The sequence below is a fragment of the Balaenoptera borealis genome (genome assembly GCF_965194805.1).
Source record: "Balaenoptera borealis genome assembly, chromosome: 1".
NCBI lineage: Eukaryota > Metazoa > Chordata > Mammalia > Artiodactyla > Balaenopteridae > Balaenoptera > Balaenoptera borealis.
In genome coordinates, this window is record NC_138860.1 from 151447691 (window position 1) to 151462646 (window position 14956).

Consider the following 14956-nt stretch of genomic DNA (forward strand, 5'->3'; position numbering starts at 1 on the left):
TTAAGAAAATTGAAATTGTATCAAGTATCTTTTCCGACCACAACGCTGTGAGACTAGTTATCAATTACAGGAAAAAGTCTGTAAAAAATACAAGCACATGGAGGCTAAACAATATGCTACTAAATAACCAAGAGTTCACTGAAGAAATCAAAGAGGAAATCAAAAAATACCTACAAACGAATGACAATGAAAACACGACGACCCAAAACCTATGGAATGCAGCAAAAGCAGTTCTAAGAGGAAAGTTTATAGCAGTACAATCCTACCTCAAGAAAAAAGAAGCATCTCAATTAAACAACCTAACCTTACACCTAAAGCAAGTAGAGAAAGAAGAACACAAAAACCCCTAAGTTATCAGAAGGAAAGAAATCATAAAGATCAGATCAGAAATAAATGAAAAAGAAATGAAGGAAACAATAGCAAAGATCAATAAAACTAAAAGTTGGTTCTTTGAGAAGATAAACAAAATTGATAAACCATTAGCCAGACTCGTCAAGAAAAAAAGGGAGAAGACTCAAATCAATAGAATTACAAACAAAAAGGAGAAGTAACAACTGACACTGCAGAAGAAATACAAAGGATCATGAGAGATTACTACAAGCAACTCTATGCCAATAAAATGGGCAACCTGGAAGAAATGGACAAATTCTTAGAAAAGCACCACCTTCCGAGACTGAACCAGGAAGAAATAGAAAATATAAACAGACTAATCACAAGCACTGAAATTGAGACTGTGATTAAAACTCTTCCAAGAAACAAAAGCCCAGTACCAGATGGCTCCACAGGCGAATTCTATCAAACATTTAGAGAAGAGGTAACACCTATCCTTCTCAAACTCTTCCAAAATATTGCAGAGGTAAGAACACTCCCAAACTCATTCTATGGGGCCACCATCACCATGATATCAAAACCAGACAAAGATGTCTCAAAGAAAGAAAGCTACAGGCCAATATCACTGATGAACATAGATGCAAAACTCCTCAACAAAATACTAGCAAACAGAATCCAACAACACGTTAAAAGGATCATACACCATGATCAAGTGGGGTTTATCACAGGAATGCAAGGATTCTTCAATATACGCAAATCAATCAGTGTGATAAACCATATTAACAAATTGAAGGAGAAATACCATATGATCATCTCAATACATGCAGAAAAAGCTTTTGACAAAATTCAACACCCATTTATGATAAAAACCCTCCAGAAAGTAGGCATAGAGGGAACTTAGCTCAACATCATAAAGGCCATATATGACAAACCCACAGACAACATCGTTCTCAATGGTGAAAAACTGAAACCATTTCCTCTAAGTACAGGAACAAGACAAAGTTGTCCACTCTCACCACTATTATTCAACGTAGTTTTGGGAGTTTTAGCCATGGCAATCAGAGAAGAAAAAGAAATAAAAGGAATCCAAATCAGAAAAGAAGAAGTAAAGCTGTCACTGTTTGCAGATGACATGATACTATACATAGAGAATCCTAAAGACGCTACCAGAAAACTACTAGAGCTAATCACTGAATGTGGTAAAGTAGCAGGATACAAAATTAACACACAGAAATCTCTTGCATTCCTATACACTAATGATGAAAAATCTGAAAGCGAAATTGAGGAAACACTCCCATTTACCCTTGCAACAAAAAGAATAAAATACCTAGGAATAAACCTACCTTAGGAGTCAAAAGACCTGTATGCAGAAAACTATAAGACACTAATGAAAGAAATTAAAGATGATACAAACAGATGGAGAGATAATACCATGTTCTTGGATTGGAAGAATCAACATTGTGAAAATAACTGTACTGTCCAAAGCAATCTAGAGATTCAGTGCAATCCCTATGAAACTACCAATGGCATTTTTCACAGAACTAGAACAAAAAATTTCACAATTTGTATGGAAACACAAAAGACTCCGAATAACCAAAGCAATCTTGAGAAAGAAAAACGGAGCTGGAGGAATCAGGCTCCCAGACTTCAGACTATACTATAAAGCTACAGTAATCAAGACGGTATGGTACTGGCACAAAAACAGAAATATAGATCAATGGAACAGGATAGAAAGCCCAGAGATAAACCCATGCACATATGGTCACCTTATTTTTGATAAAGGAGGCAAGAATATACAATGGAGAAAAGACAGCCTCTTTGATAAGTGGTGCTGGGAAAACTGGACAGCTACATGTATAAGAATGAAATTAGAACACTCCCTAACACCATACACAAAAATAAACTCAAAATGGATTGAAGACCTAAATGTAAGGCCAGACACTATAAAACTTTTAGAGGAAAACATAGGCAGAACACTCTATGACATAAATCACAGCAAGATCCTTTTTGACCCACCTCCTAGAGAAATGGAAATAAAAAGAAATATAAACAAATGGGACCTAATGAAACTTAAAAGCTTTTGCACAGCAAAGGAAATCATAAACAAGATGAAAAAACAACCCTCAGAATGGGAGAAAATGTTTGCAAATGAATCAACGGACAAAGGATTAATCTTCAAAATATACAAGCAGCTCATGCAGCTCAATATCAAAAAAACAAACAACCCAATCCAAAAATGGGCAGAAGACCTAAATAGACATTTCTCCAAAGAAGATATACAGATCGCCAGCAAACACATGAAAGGATGCTCAACATCAGTAATCATTAGAGAAATGCAAATCAAAATTGCAATGAGGTATCACCTCACACCAGTCAGAATGGCCATCATCAAAAAATCTAGAAACAATAAATGCTGGAGAGGGTGCGGAGAAAAGGGCACTGTCTTGCACTGTTGGTGGGAATGTAAATTGATACAGCCACTATGGAGAACAGTATGGAGGTTCCTTAAAAAACTAAAAATAGAACTACCATACGACCCAGCAGTCCCACTACTGGGCATATACCCTGAGAAAACCATAATTCAAAAAGAGTCAGGTACCACAATGTTCTTTGCAGCTCTATGTACAGTAACCAGGACATGGAAGCAACCTAAGTGTCCATTGACAGATGAATGGATAAAGAAGGTGTGGCACATATATACAATGGAATATTACTCAGCTATAAAAAGAAATGAAATTGAGTTATTCGTAGTGAGGTGGATGGACCTAGAGTCTGTCATACAGAGTGAAGTAAGTCAAAAAGAGAAAAACAAATACCGTATGCTAACACATTTATGTGGAATCTAAAAAAAAAAAAAAGGTTCTGAAGAACCTAAGGGCAGGACAGGAATAAAGATGCAGACATAGAGAATGGACTTGAGGACACGGGGAGGGGGAAGGGTAAGCTGGGACAAAGTGAGAGTGGCATGGACATACATATACTACCAAATGTAAAATAGATAGCTAGTGGGAAGCAGCCACATAGCACAGGGAGATGAACTTTGTGACCACCTAGAGGGGTGGGATAGGGAGGGTGGGAGGGAGACGCACGAGCGAGGAGATACGGGGATATATGTATATGTATAGCTGATTCACTTTGTCATAAAGCAGAAACTAACACACCATTGTAAAGCAATTATACTCCAATAAAGATGTTTAAAAAAAAACTCCAGGGCTTCCCTGGTGGCGCAGTGGTTGAGAATCTGCCTGCCAATGCAGGGGACACGGGTTCGAGCCCTGGTCTGGGAAGATGCCACATGCCACGGAGCAACTGGGCCCGTGAGCCACAATTACTGAGCCTGCACATCTGGAGCCTGTGCTCCGCAACAAGAGAGGCCGCGATGGTGAGAGGCCCGTGCACCGCGATGAAGAGTGGTCCCCACTTGCTGCAACTAGAGAAAGCCCTCGCACAGAAACAAAGACTCAACACAGTCATAAATAAATAAATAAATAAATAAATAAATAATTTAAAAAAAGAAAAAAAAAAAAACAAAACTCCAGTAACCTACATATAGCATATTCTTCATATACAAGTGTCATGTTTTTTATTAATGTCTTTCACAATGTACACTTCATAGTATTTCAGTCAAACCTGACCTAACTCAGCAGTGTTGTCACATGTATTATGACTGCTTGTAAAAGCTGTGGTACCATGGCAGAGCAAAAGCATGAAGCAGATTTTTCAGTCCGTCAAGTGAAATGAGCCCAACTCCTTTTCCATCGTTACCCTTATACCAATCAGGAGAGCGTCTGCATCCTGCTCAGGCTGTACCTCAGCTGCCACTGCATCAGGAATTACAGGAAGAGGAGGAGAAAGAAGGGAAAGCCTGAAACAGCACCCGTGACTAGGCCGGGCCTGAGGCTGTGGGACGCAGCAGATATGTAGTAATACAAAACCATCTTTTATGGCTAAAGCTGTAGGATTTCCTGTAACTCTGGACTCTCAACATCCTCTTCAGGTTCAGAGTTATTGGTGTGTCCCTAAAGGACTGATTTTCTCTGTGCTTCTACCCACCTCATGACTGGCTTGGTGACAAGACAAAGATAATGTATATCTTCCTTGCCCCTCTTCTGTTTATGTCGATCGTGTACTCACTGTTAGAGGTAAGGGCACACTTTACACATTTAAATGAGTGGGTGAGCACACTTTGTCCTAAAACTGATTTGATGTAAAGATGAGTTAAGGAAGAACAAGGAGTATTTTTCTGTGCCTCTTTCCTCTGTCTTACCCTCACTTTTGAGATTCACTTTCTTCTTCCTTTGTTTCTTTCTGCTTTCTTATATCAAGCAGCAATTCCTATAAATATTCTTTGACCTTATTGGTAGCCTTTATGCCTGAACAGACAAAGCCTATCTCAAAGTAAGTCAGTTTGTTCCAGCTGAAAATGTTAATCTGTTTGTTAAGTGCACTGTGATGGAACAGATAACTTCTTATGCCTGTGGAGCAGGGATTAAATACTGCTTTTGCAATTACTGTTCCTCTGCCTGGAATAGATTTCTTTCCCCCACCTCCATCTATTCAGCAGACTCCATCCCTTATTTAAAAGACCTAGGTCAAATGTAATGGCCTATTTGATGCTTTTCCCGATTCTCCCAGTTAATGGCTTCTATGACAGGTTTTTTATACCTCTCTAATAGCTCATTTAAGATTATTTTATTATTGTTTGTGTATATGTCTGTCACTATACTATGAGCTTTTCAGACGTAGGAACTCTATCTTCTTATTTTCTTCAATTTTATATATGGCCAATGAATCTTTTTTGACCATTCGTTCTTTATTGGATAAGTGTTATTCCTTGTTTTTAAGGACCTTACAATCTAGTAGGGGTGATGTATCAATCACAGATAACCATAATACAAACTAGAATGCTGTCAGTGCCACAAAGAAGGAAGAAATCACTTCTTGCTGTGTGAATTAGAGACACCTAGGTTATTCTAGGCTTTGTGGATATGGTAGTATTTGAAATGGACCTTGAAGGGTGTGTGTGAAATGTGGAATTAATGGTGTGTAGTTTTTTTTACTTCATGATGTCTTTATTAGAAATAGTTTAAGCACATGGGAGCTATATTATTTGACGTGTATTTCAAAGCCTTAAACACTTTACCTAGAGTTAGTTCACCTGTTTTTGATTCTTAAGTCATTCATCAGTGTGCTAAACTGTCTTTGTGGACTTAAATTCAGGGACTAATATTTGGGATTAGATATTTTTCATTTGTCTGAATGTTGCTAACCAAAAGAGGACATGAAATTTGATGTCTTTCTGTCCTATTGCATTGATTTTCTTTATTCATTTTAGCCACAGACCCCTTTGCTTCTGTTTTTGGAAATGAATCATTTGAAGATGGATTTGCTGACTTCAGCACATTGTCAAAGGTAATCTGCAGTAATTAGTAGGAAAGTAAAATATACTGTGTTTCCACCAAAGGAGTGATCCTTCCTTTCGATTTTATAACCTGACCCTCACAGAGATTGCAACTTGATTTCAGTAAGGCACAGCAAACATTGATTTCAGACAGAAATGAAATATAAGATGTAATCAAAGTAGACATTTCTGTGCACAGAGACAATGGTGATGGTACAGATAATTATAATTTTCTACTGGCACGTTTGCTCAACAACTTTAAGAGTCTTCTGTCTCTTTAAACATGTTTCTTCCAATTGAACTACATTTTTCCCCTGTTGACTGTCTGGGGCAATAGCTGTAAAATCTGGGCATTCATTCCATCCTCTCTGTACTGGTTGCTTGATTTTATGTTCTGAGACTGTTAAGGTTAGTATTAAGATAATTAATAGCCCAGCACTATATGTCCATTACCTATTTTCCAATGTAGCCCTAGGATTGATTCAGGCCAAAGGAGTAAAATTAGAGTATATGTCACATTGTCTCTATCATTGGTTCTCAACTGGGTGTTATTCCCCCCACCCCCACCCCTCAGGAAACATTTGGCAATGTCTAGAGACATTTTCGGTTGTCACAGCTGAGGAGGAGGGCTGTTCATATCTAGTGGATAGAGACCAGGGATGTTGTGCAACACCCTGCAACACCCTGTCCAGCGCCACAACACAGAGCTATATCCAGCCCAAAATGTCAGCGTGCTTCTTTAGAGAAACACTGGCCTAAAGTGTAATATCCGATTCATTACAGAAAAGTGAATCTTTCATTACTCCATGTATTAGAGAGGCCAGGTCTTCAGACCCACAATAAGACTTATGCCATGGGATCAGTTTGCTTTAAAAAAAAATTGACTTTCAGGTTGTCTTTAATGTTTTTTAAGATGCCATTTTCTTTGACTTTAGTATTAAATCTTTCCTATATTTAAGTGCATTGGCAAGTGTGGAATAGGTATTTTTTCCTTTATCATTTGGATCAGATATTCACTTGAGGAAAAATATATTAGTCCCTTTATAAAGGGCCTCAGTGGTTTTGTATCACCTGAATCTTGATAAACCTTTAATCCAGAGTTGGCTTGTTTTGGCATGATCTGTTGCTCTTAATAAGTAGTGATGTTATTATCACTACTCATATAGAACAGTTAAAAAACTTTTTCCATTTTGGTTCTGAATGCAAAGGTTAAAATGTTAGTGCTCTCAGAATTGAAATCAATAAAGCTGCGTAATACTGAAGATCACTCTTCCAAATCCTCCATTACCACGTACAGTTTGGTTGGCATAGTATATATAATCATGAGTAATTTCTTTTCAAACAAAGGTCAACAATGAAGATCCTTTTAGTTCAGCTACATCAAGCTCCATCAGCAATACGGTCATTACAAAAAATATGCTTGAGGAAACATCCATCAAAAATGAAGGTGTACCCCCAGCACTGCCACCAAAGATTGGAACTCCAACAAGACCCTGCCCACCACCACCTGGTATGAGAGTTGATACCTTTCCTAAATCAACTACTTCCTTTTTCTTTCTGAAAAGTATTGTGTGGGCCTTATTTGTAGACTTTATATAAAGGGCCTTAAACAAAACAAGTCTGAAAACACAGCAGAAGCCTGCTGCTATCATCTGTTCTGACCTTAATGCAGAATTACAGATATGTGCCTAAGAAGCCAGCCTGTGTAACTGTCATGAACTATTTTTCTAGCAAGAGCTAATTTCTCTTTAAATCATTTTAGAGAGGCAGTAAATGAAAAAAGGAGAGTACCAACGAAATCTCTTACTTTTTGGAAGCTCATTGATTACCATTTGAACAACAGTTTCCTGCGCTTTGGTATTTTAATAAATTTCTATAAGCGAAGATTAATTCTAAGTCCCTTTCTTTTTCCTGCTAAATGTGAAGTCTTCCTTAAGTCCTTTAATGTGAGAATATATGGCCTTTTTGGTATCCGGAATTCAGCTTTTTGGTATCAGAATTTTAAAAGAAAGTATTGTTTTTCTTGGAGGAAAATATTATTTTACTTGACTTAATAAGAGACTCCTTTATTTTATAAAAGTGATGTTTTTGGTCTAGAAACAAATTCTTACTATTCTTATTTTTTTTGTTTTGTTTAGCACTATAGAAAAGAAAGGGGTTTTGTTTGTTTGTTTTTGATGAAGATAATAAAGTTCATGAGAAGTGGTAAAAAGGCAATCCCCTGAATAGTTGTAGTGCTACTTGTGAGAAGACGCATCTGGTACATTATTGTTTTAATCATATATCATTCCGTGTTAAATTTTCAGCCTCAGTAGTTCTAGAATATTATTCTTGCCTTTTCATAACAGCCTCCCTATGGTATTTCTTGGGCAGATTTTTTTTTTTTCTTCTTTGATTTAAAGAATTGCAAATAAAATTGTTAATACCCAACTACCTGTTGAAAAATCAGGTGATCAAGTTATTTTTATCTTTTAAGGAAAAGTAGCCTGTATCATATATCACTAGAGAGTAAGGTTGTCAGAATATATTTTAAAAAAATGATAGTTAATTTGCTCATCTAAGTTTTATACCGGTAAGGTGCCAATAGTGAGGTTATTTTTAAAATCCTAAGTAAACTAATATACTAGTGCTGTAACTAAATCTAAGACTTCAGCAAAGTGAGTATATATCACTGTAGAAAAATCAAGGAAAGAAGGATGGTTTGTTGAACTGCAGCTTAAAGATCTGGGTTCTAATTCTGGATATTCTCTGATTAGCTCTGTGATCTTGAGTGTGTAACTTCATATGTCTGAACCTCAGCTATCTGAGCTATTAGATGGTGGCATTAATTCTAATGTTGCCTACCTTCACAGGATTGTGGAAGGATCCTTTGAGATATGAGATGTGAACACCTTTTGTAAGCTGCTACAGTGCCAGAAAGAATCTGTTGTTATGATTGCTTTTACCAGCTTAACACATCTTTAGGAAAATCTATATACTTGAGGATATTTTAACACCTGTTCTTATTATCCTTTCTTCAGGAAGTACTGAGTTTAAGTCTTTAAAATTAGAAAACTTGTTTGAAAATGGTGCTGAATTAATGAGCAACAGTATGCTGTTTGGTAAAAGATTTAGTTGATCAGCAGCCACAAAGATTTAGGGCCTGGGCTTCAAAGCATTCTCTTTATTCTTCAGTTTGAAATATTGTAATAGCAAGAAAAAGGTGGGCTTTACCAAGGTAGTTTTTAATTTCATGCTCCCAGGTGTTACATATAGATCCAGAGAAAAATCAGAAGAATATTAACATTTTTCAAAGCTCATTTGCCCTTCCTGCCACTAGTGGATAACTGTATCAGGCAGAGGTTATCACAGCAGAGGCCATTTTTGTCATTATTCTTTGTCATTCTCCTGCTGTTTTGTCCATTCCTCTCTCTTTTCTTGGGGACATGCTGCTTTGGAGAAGAGAAGGTCAACTCTCTGGGCAGATAAGATTCCCGGCCCATTTCCCCCCTTCTTTGCTATTTTTCCATTTAGCTACATAGAGCTAGAATGTATTTGAGAGGTTGTGTGTGAAGATTTGAGGACAGAGTGTTGGTTGTGATAGTTTAAGACCATATTAAGAATGTGTTTGAGGTACTGACCCCCATTCCCCACCCCCAGCTCTTTAATGCTCCCTGTGTTCATGTTCTTGTGTGTTTGTGTTTGCCATATTTGCTGGTTGAGTTAATTGTAATGATTTTGATCCAGGGAAAAGACCCATCAACAAATTGGATTCTTCTGATCCCTTTAAACTGAATGATCCATTTCAGCCTTTCCCAGGCAATGATAGCCCCAAAGAAAAAGATCCTGATATGTTTTGTGATCCATTCACTTCTTCTTCTTCTACTACTACTACCACTACCAATAAAGAGGCTGACCCCAGCAATTTTGCTAACTTCAGTGCTGTAAGTACTGTGAATGGGCTGTTTGGGGGAAAATCTTTCCATTTACAGTTTAAAGAGTTTTCAAAGATTATTTTGGAGTCTGCCAAATTTGCATTATTTCAACTAAATTTACCAACATGTTAAAAATGACCTTTATTCTTCCCCCAACCAAAAAAATCTCTGTTTGATTCTGTTTGCTGGTTCTAAAAGTATTTCATTGCTCAGATGATTTTTGTAGTCTTAATTCTTGGGATATATACCAGTTGTTTTGTAAAACCCTTCTCTTGATCTTGGTAAACAATATAAATAAAATTCTGACAGGTATTATTTTGCAAATTGTTATGGATGATGGGCCATTAGAGAGTCATTTGCTGTCTGCCCTCTGGATGAATAATGCCAATAATGAGTTTGTGTATTTGTAACTGTGTTTGTGTGTTTGTGTATAAAGCCTTGATGATTTCTGGAGACCAGTCAACAACTATGAGAGGATAGGGCCAGGAATTCTTTGAATTGAAAATAAAACTCTGGTTTCATATAATAGTGTTCCTAACAAGTAAATGTTGGTTTTATTAAATAAATATGATTGTTAAGAGCTAAACAGTCTTTAATTATTTGGGGGGCTCTAATTCACTAGCATTCCATATTTACTCTGCATCCTCCCAGAGCTGACTAACATAGGCTGGCCAGTAAAGACAATCGAAGAATGCTGTGACAAGACCATAGGCAGGGTCTATAAGATCACAGAAATGGGACAACCAACTTGAAGTGTCACTCTGGAGGGACATTAAGCAATGACATGTATTCCATCATTATTTAGATAAAAACAAGGCTTTTTTTTTAATTCTTAGAATAACTAACAGTGTTTCATTTTCCCAGATGTTTTTTCAGGTAAAATGACCTTCCTTATCGCTGTCTATTTTATAACAGAGTAATTTTCCTCTACTTAATACCTTAAGCACTTGAGATGATTTAGAAATAAGAGATCTAGTGGCCAGGTGACTCTGACCACAATCTGCCTAATGTCTCCCTCAGTGTAGCATTGGGTCCCTCAACCCGTCACTTTATCCCTGCAGCCATTTCTAGTTAGAAAGGAGGTAGGCAGGAATCTGTATGCAACTAAGGCAGACAGAATTAGTCTCAGCTACCCAGCTTTTGAATCTGTACTCTTAAGTTTCAGTGGCTTCCTCTGAATGTAAAGGAGCAGAATAGGAATCAGTATTTTGAATACTGGAAAACGGAGAGTGTCAGAATTATACTGCCTTTTATTAGACGGAATTTGAGTTGTTTCAAGCAGAGAATCCAGAATTGCTCTTCTTAGTATAATCCTCTTAATATAAAATAACCTTCTGGCAGTTTGTGGCATTTAATATCTTAAATATGATTTCAGCAAGTCAAAACCTGGTTGGAATGAGTCTTGAACAATAGCTAAGGCATTTTGCTTATTTCATATTCCAGAATCTCAGTATAGTATAATATTAAACAGCTCATAATAAAGATGTCTTCTTTTTTTAATTATGAAAGATTTGTTAAGTGTCATAAGTTTCAAAGTCCCTCTAATTCCCTAGGGAAAAGGCTACCATTTTCAAAAAGCCTGACAGTTTCTTTCACTTCATCCTATTATGGTATTCATCCTATTATGGTATTCCTCTATATGACAGGACTTGAAACCAGGTAGAATTTTTTTATTTAGTATCTGCCACGGTTGCTCTTTTGGGTAGATAAGTGTATTTCCTTGACTTAATAATTACCAGCATTAAGGTTTTATTTAGACTAGGTCAAAAAGTTCTCAATGTCTACTGAATTCTTTATAATGCATTAAAAAAATCGATTAGGTTCACATCTTATTTAGTATATCCAGTACTCTTATTTTATGTATGACAAAATTTATGTATGTATAGATATTCTTCTTCATAATTTTTCTGTACCTGAAGGGCTAGGATAAGGTAGGAAATCACCAGTGGAATTAAGTTGAAAATGATTTATCATGTGAGGATGCTTACTGAAGTTGAAGTAGTAAATGTTTCACATTAGATAAAAATGCTAGCCCTCTCCTGTTTTTAAATCTCCTGATTCACCTTAAGAACTTCCACTTTTTAAAAAAATGATGTTTTAATGTTCAGTTTTATAGACTATCTGTAGACTGCATTAATTTTTAAGATTAAATCATATTTTAATAACTGATTAAATGTGTTTTCAGAAAAAAAAATTAACAAGTAACAGGGCTATTTACAGAGTCCTTCAGAAGGTGAAACAAATAGTTAAATATCATTTCGTAAAAGTTCTTTTTCCTTCTTGTGTTTGTTCTGCTCATGAATTTATTCGTTTGTTCATTTGTCTTTTAAATGGCAGTATCCCTCTGAAGAAGATATGATTGAGTGGGCCAAGAGGGAAAGTGAGAGAGAGGAAGAGCAGAGGCTCGCCCGACTGAATCAGCAAGAGCAAGAAGACTTAGAACTGGCTATTGCACTCAGCAAATCTGAAATATCAGAAGCATGAAGAATTTTCCTGTTCTTTGTCAATCACACAATACTCTTCTTCCTGAATACTGAAGCTATTTACAGTGTGTATCAAAACTAGCTATGAGCATGGGAATACAAAAGGTTTGAGATTCCTGTAAATGTGACAAAAGTTTTTGTTTTTTTTAAACTCCATTTCAGATTTGTCCTTTTTTTCCCCCTGTAAAAGCGGTAACCCAGATAACTTCACCTAGGCCCCCGTTCTGGTGTGCATTTAGTGTGAGCTTTTGCCTGCTTGTGCTACTTTTACTTGGAAAGCTAGAGCACCCAAGCTTCTGCCTTCTGGAATATAGAGAAGTAGTTCCATCCCTTTGCTACCCTTGTTCTGTAGTTACTCTGATGATAGCCAGTGGGGTTCTTAAAGTTGGCAGTATTCTCCCCTAATTTAAATGGTTGAAAGAGGGGAAGGGAAAGAACATCCTATTTCTTTTATGATAGAGCAAATTGGCTAGTTTAAAGTACGTGTTTGTATTTCCTTATAATCAAAATACTGTTCAGTTTGTTTTTTATAGACAAGAAAAAATATTTTGCATAAATTGACTCCACTATCGAAAAAGGGATGCTTTAGATTGAACCATTATAGCTTCAGACTCAATCTTTTCCTAAATAAAAACTTTAAAGCCTCATGTGTGAAATATATTTAAAATTTTCTTCTCTGGATTTAGGGAATTTTAGATAAACACATACCTGTCCATAATTTTAAGCACTGGAGAGTGGAGAAAAATTACCACTTAAAATATACCCATCAATATAAGGTAAGCAAAAATCTTAACCTGGCAGCCATTTTGCCACTGCCATGGCACTGTTGTCCTCTTTAGTTCATGGTAGGTTTATTTTTCTACTTTTGCAGAAGAAACTTTAGCAAGCTAGAACTGGAAGGTACTTTAACTTTTTGTATACATATATATATTTTTTTTCTTTAATGAAGGTTCAGTTACTTGAAATGTAAAAACATTCACTGAATACAACTGAAAAAAGTGACATGTATTAAATCATATTATTGCTTTTTGTCCATTTTTGTGGATTAAAATAGTTTATTCTCTTTGTGTTTTTCACCTACAAAACTGGCAGGCTAGCAAAAAAATTTTTTGTTTTTTTTAATTGGGAGAGAAGAGACCTGCCAAATTATCGAAGCTCTTTATGTGTTAAAAGCCTATCTCCTGTAAAATTGACCTAGCAGACAAGCTGAATTTAAAATGGACTGTGAAGTAGGCTGTAAATTGTAATCTTAATTTTTTTTAACATGAGTCAGTGATTTAGATAATGTATTGAAAACCAAGATAAAGGGAAATGCACCTAAAAACTAATTAAATATCTCTATGGTTACCAAGTCAAGGTGGTATTGATCTGTGTTAATCAGAGTAACTTGCTGCCTAGCCTATGAATAAATTCCAAAATGTCCAGTTCATTTCATCTTGAAATGGTGCTTTTTTTCTCTCCACACACAATTGGATTGCTGCAGTTTAAAACAAATTTGAACCACTTTCTTGCACTGCTAGCTTTTTTCTACTTTTATAGATTAAAACATTTCAGCATAAAAGTCATACATATGAAGCAAGGGCTGAATCATAATCACAAGGGTTTAATTTTGATAAACTAATCCAGTTATAAGGATATACTGCAAAAGTTGATTGAGAAGGTAGTATTGGGAGTTGCGAATGGTAGTGAGTTTTGGGTTTTTTTCTTCCCCTTACACTTTAGGAAAAAGGTAAGTTGACTTGAACAACCTTCTTTTGCACTGGGAAAATGAACAGATGTTTGAAATGGTTTTAAAATATTTTTTTTAATTAAAAGAACATTCTGGAAAGTACCAAATATCTGTAACTTATAAACACCAACTTTCGATGTAATAAGTGTACCTTAATCTTACGTGTGTTTAACTGGATTACATAGATTCTTATCTTTTATTAAAATATGTATACTCAGTGGACCAATATAATATTAAAGTATGTATATATTATATAAATATATATATATATATCTAAATCTCCATGCTCAATTGTGTAGGATGAATGTCTTAGAGTCATTTATGATTATATTTTATGTTGTTGACTCTGGCTCCAGAGCCTGTGCTTGAAAAGGACAGATAAGTATTCCTGAGAGCTAAGTGGCACTACTTACGAAGCTTTAACCATCGTCTACCTACTTGTTCAGGTTTATTTGAGTTCTCTTTAGAGAATTTTCTCTTATGTTTCAAACTTCTAAACTGTAGCCTGTAATTATGAGAACAATAAACTTTAAGTTATAATAAACCATACTATCCATACATCCTATCTGAAATGGAGTTTTGCACGGTTCTCTGTTATGTCCATGCTGTGTCCAAGGAGGGGTAGGCATACAGTCAGCACAGATTAATATGTGTAAAGTGCTTGAGACAGTACCTGGTATAGAATAAAATACTCAATAAATGTTAACTATTTTTTAGTTGACATGTCCTGTTTTTTTGAAAGAAAGATAGGAAACGGGTATGCATAGAGACAGTGCCTGAAACGTGGGTGGTGTGTATATATTTGTTGAACGAGGATTTGTGACATGGACCCTAGGAGGGCACTGTGATGTGAAAAATTCAGACAACCCTGGTCTGTCATTTTTAGGAAAGATGACTTTGACAAAGTTACTTAGCCTCCCTGAGCCTCATTTTCCTCTTCTAATGAACATCATAATACCCAACTCACAGGATTGTTCTGAATGATTTGAGTTTGACAGCTTTTTAATATTATTTATTTTAATCAAACAAATGTAGCCATGTTATTATTAATAGTGAAAATAGCTATTGGTTATTGAATGCACTATACTAAGCACTTTAT

General features: G+C 35.9%; 1 protein-coding gene across 4 annotated transcripts in view; it reads left to right on the plus strand.

Moving 5' to 3' along the window:
* Positions 1–14573, plus strand: part of EPS15 (epidermal growth factor receptor pathway substrate 15) — a 165746-nt gene extending 151173 nt beyond the window's left edge. For 3 of the 4 annotated variants that reach the window (XM_082370519.1, XM_082370520.1, XM_082370522.1), the window contains 4 exons: positions 5666–5742; positions 7079–7241; positions 9458–9654; positions 11983–14573. In XM_082370519.1, the coding sequence (XP_082226645.1) occupies positions 5666–5742; positions 7079–7241; positions 9458–9654; positions 11983–12129 (584 nt within the window). In that variant the 3' untranslated portion in view covers positions 12130–14573. The remainder of the gene's footprint in view (positions 1–5665; positions 5743–7078; positions 7242–9457; positions 9655–11982) is intronic. The other variant, XM_082370521.1, reaches the window with a different exon arrangement.
* Positions 14574–14956: the final 383 nt, after the last annotated feature.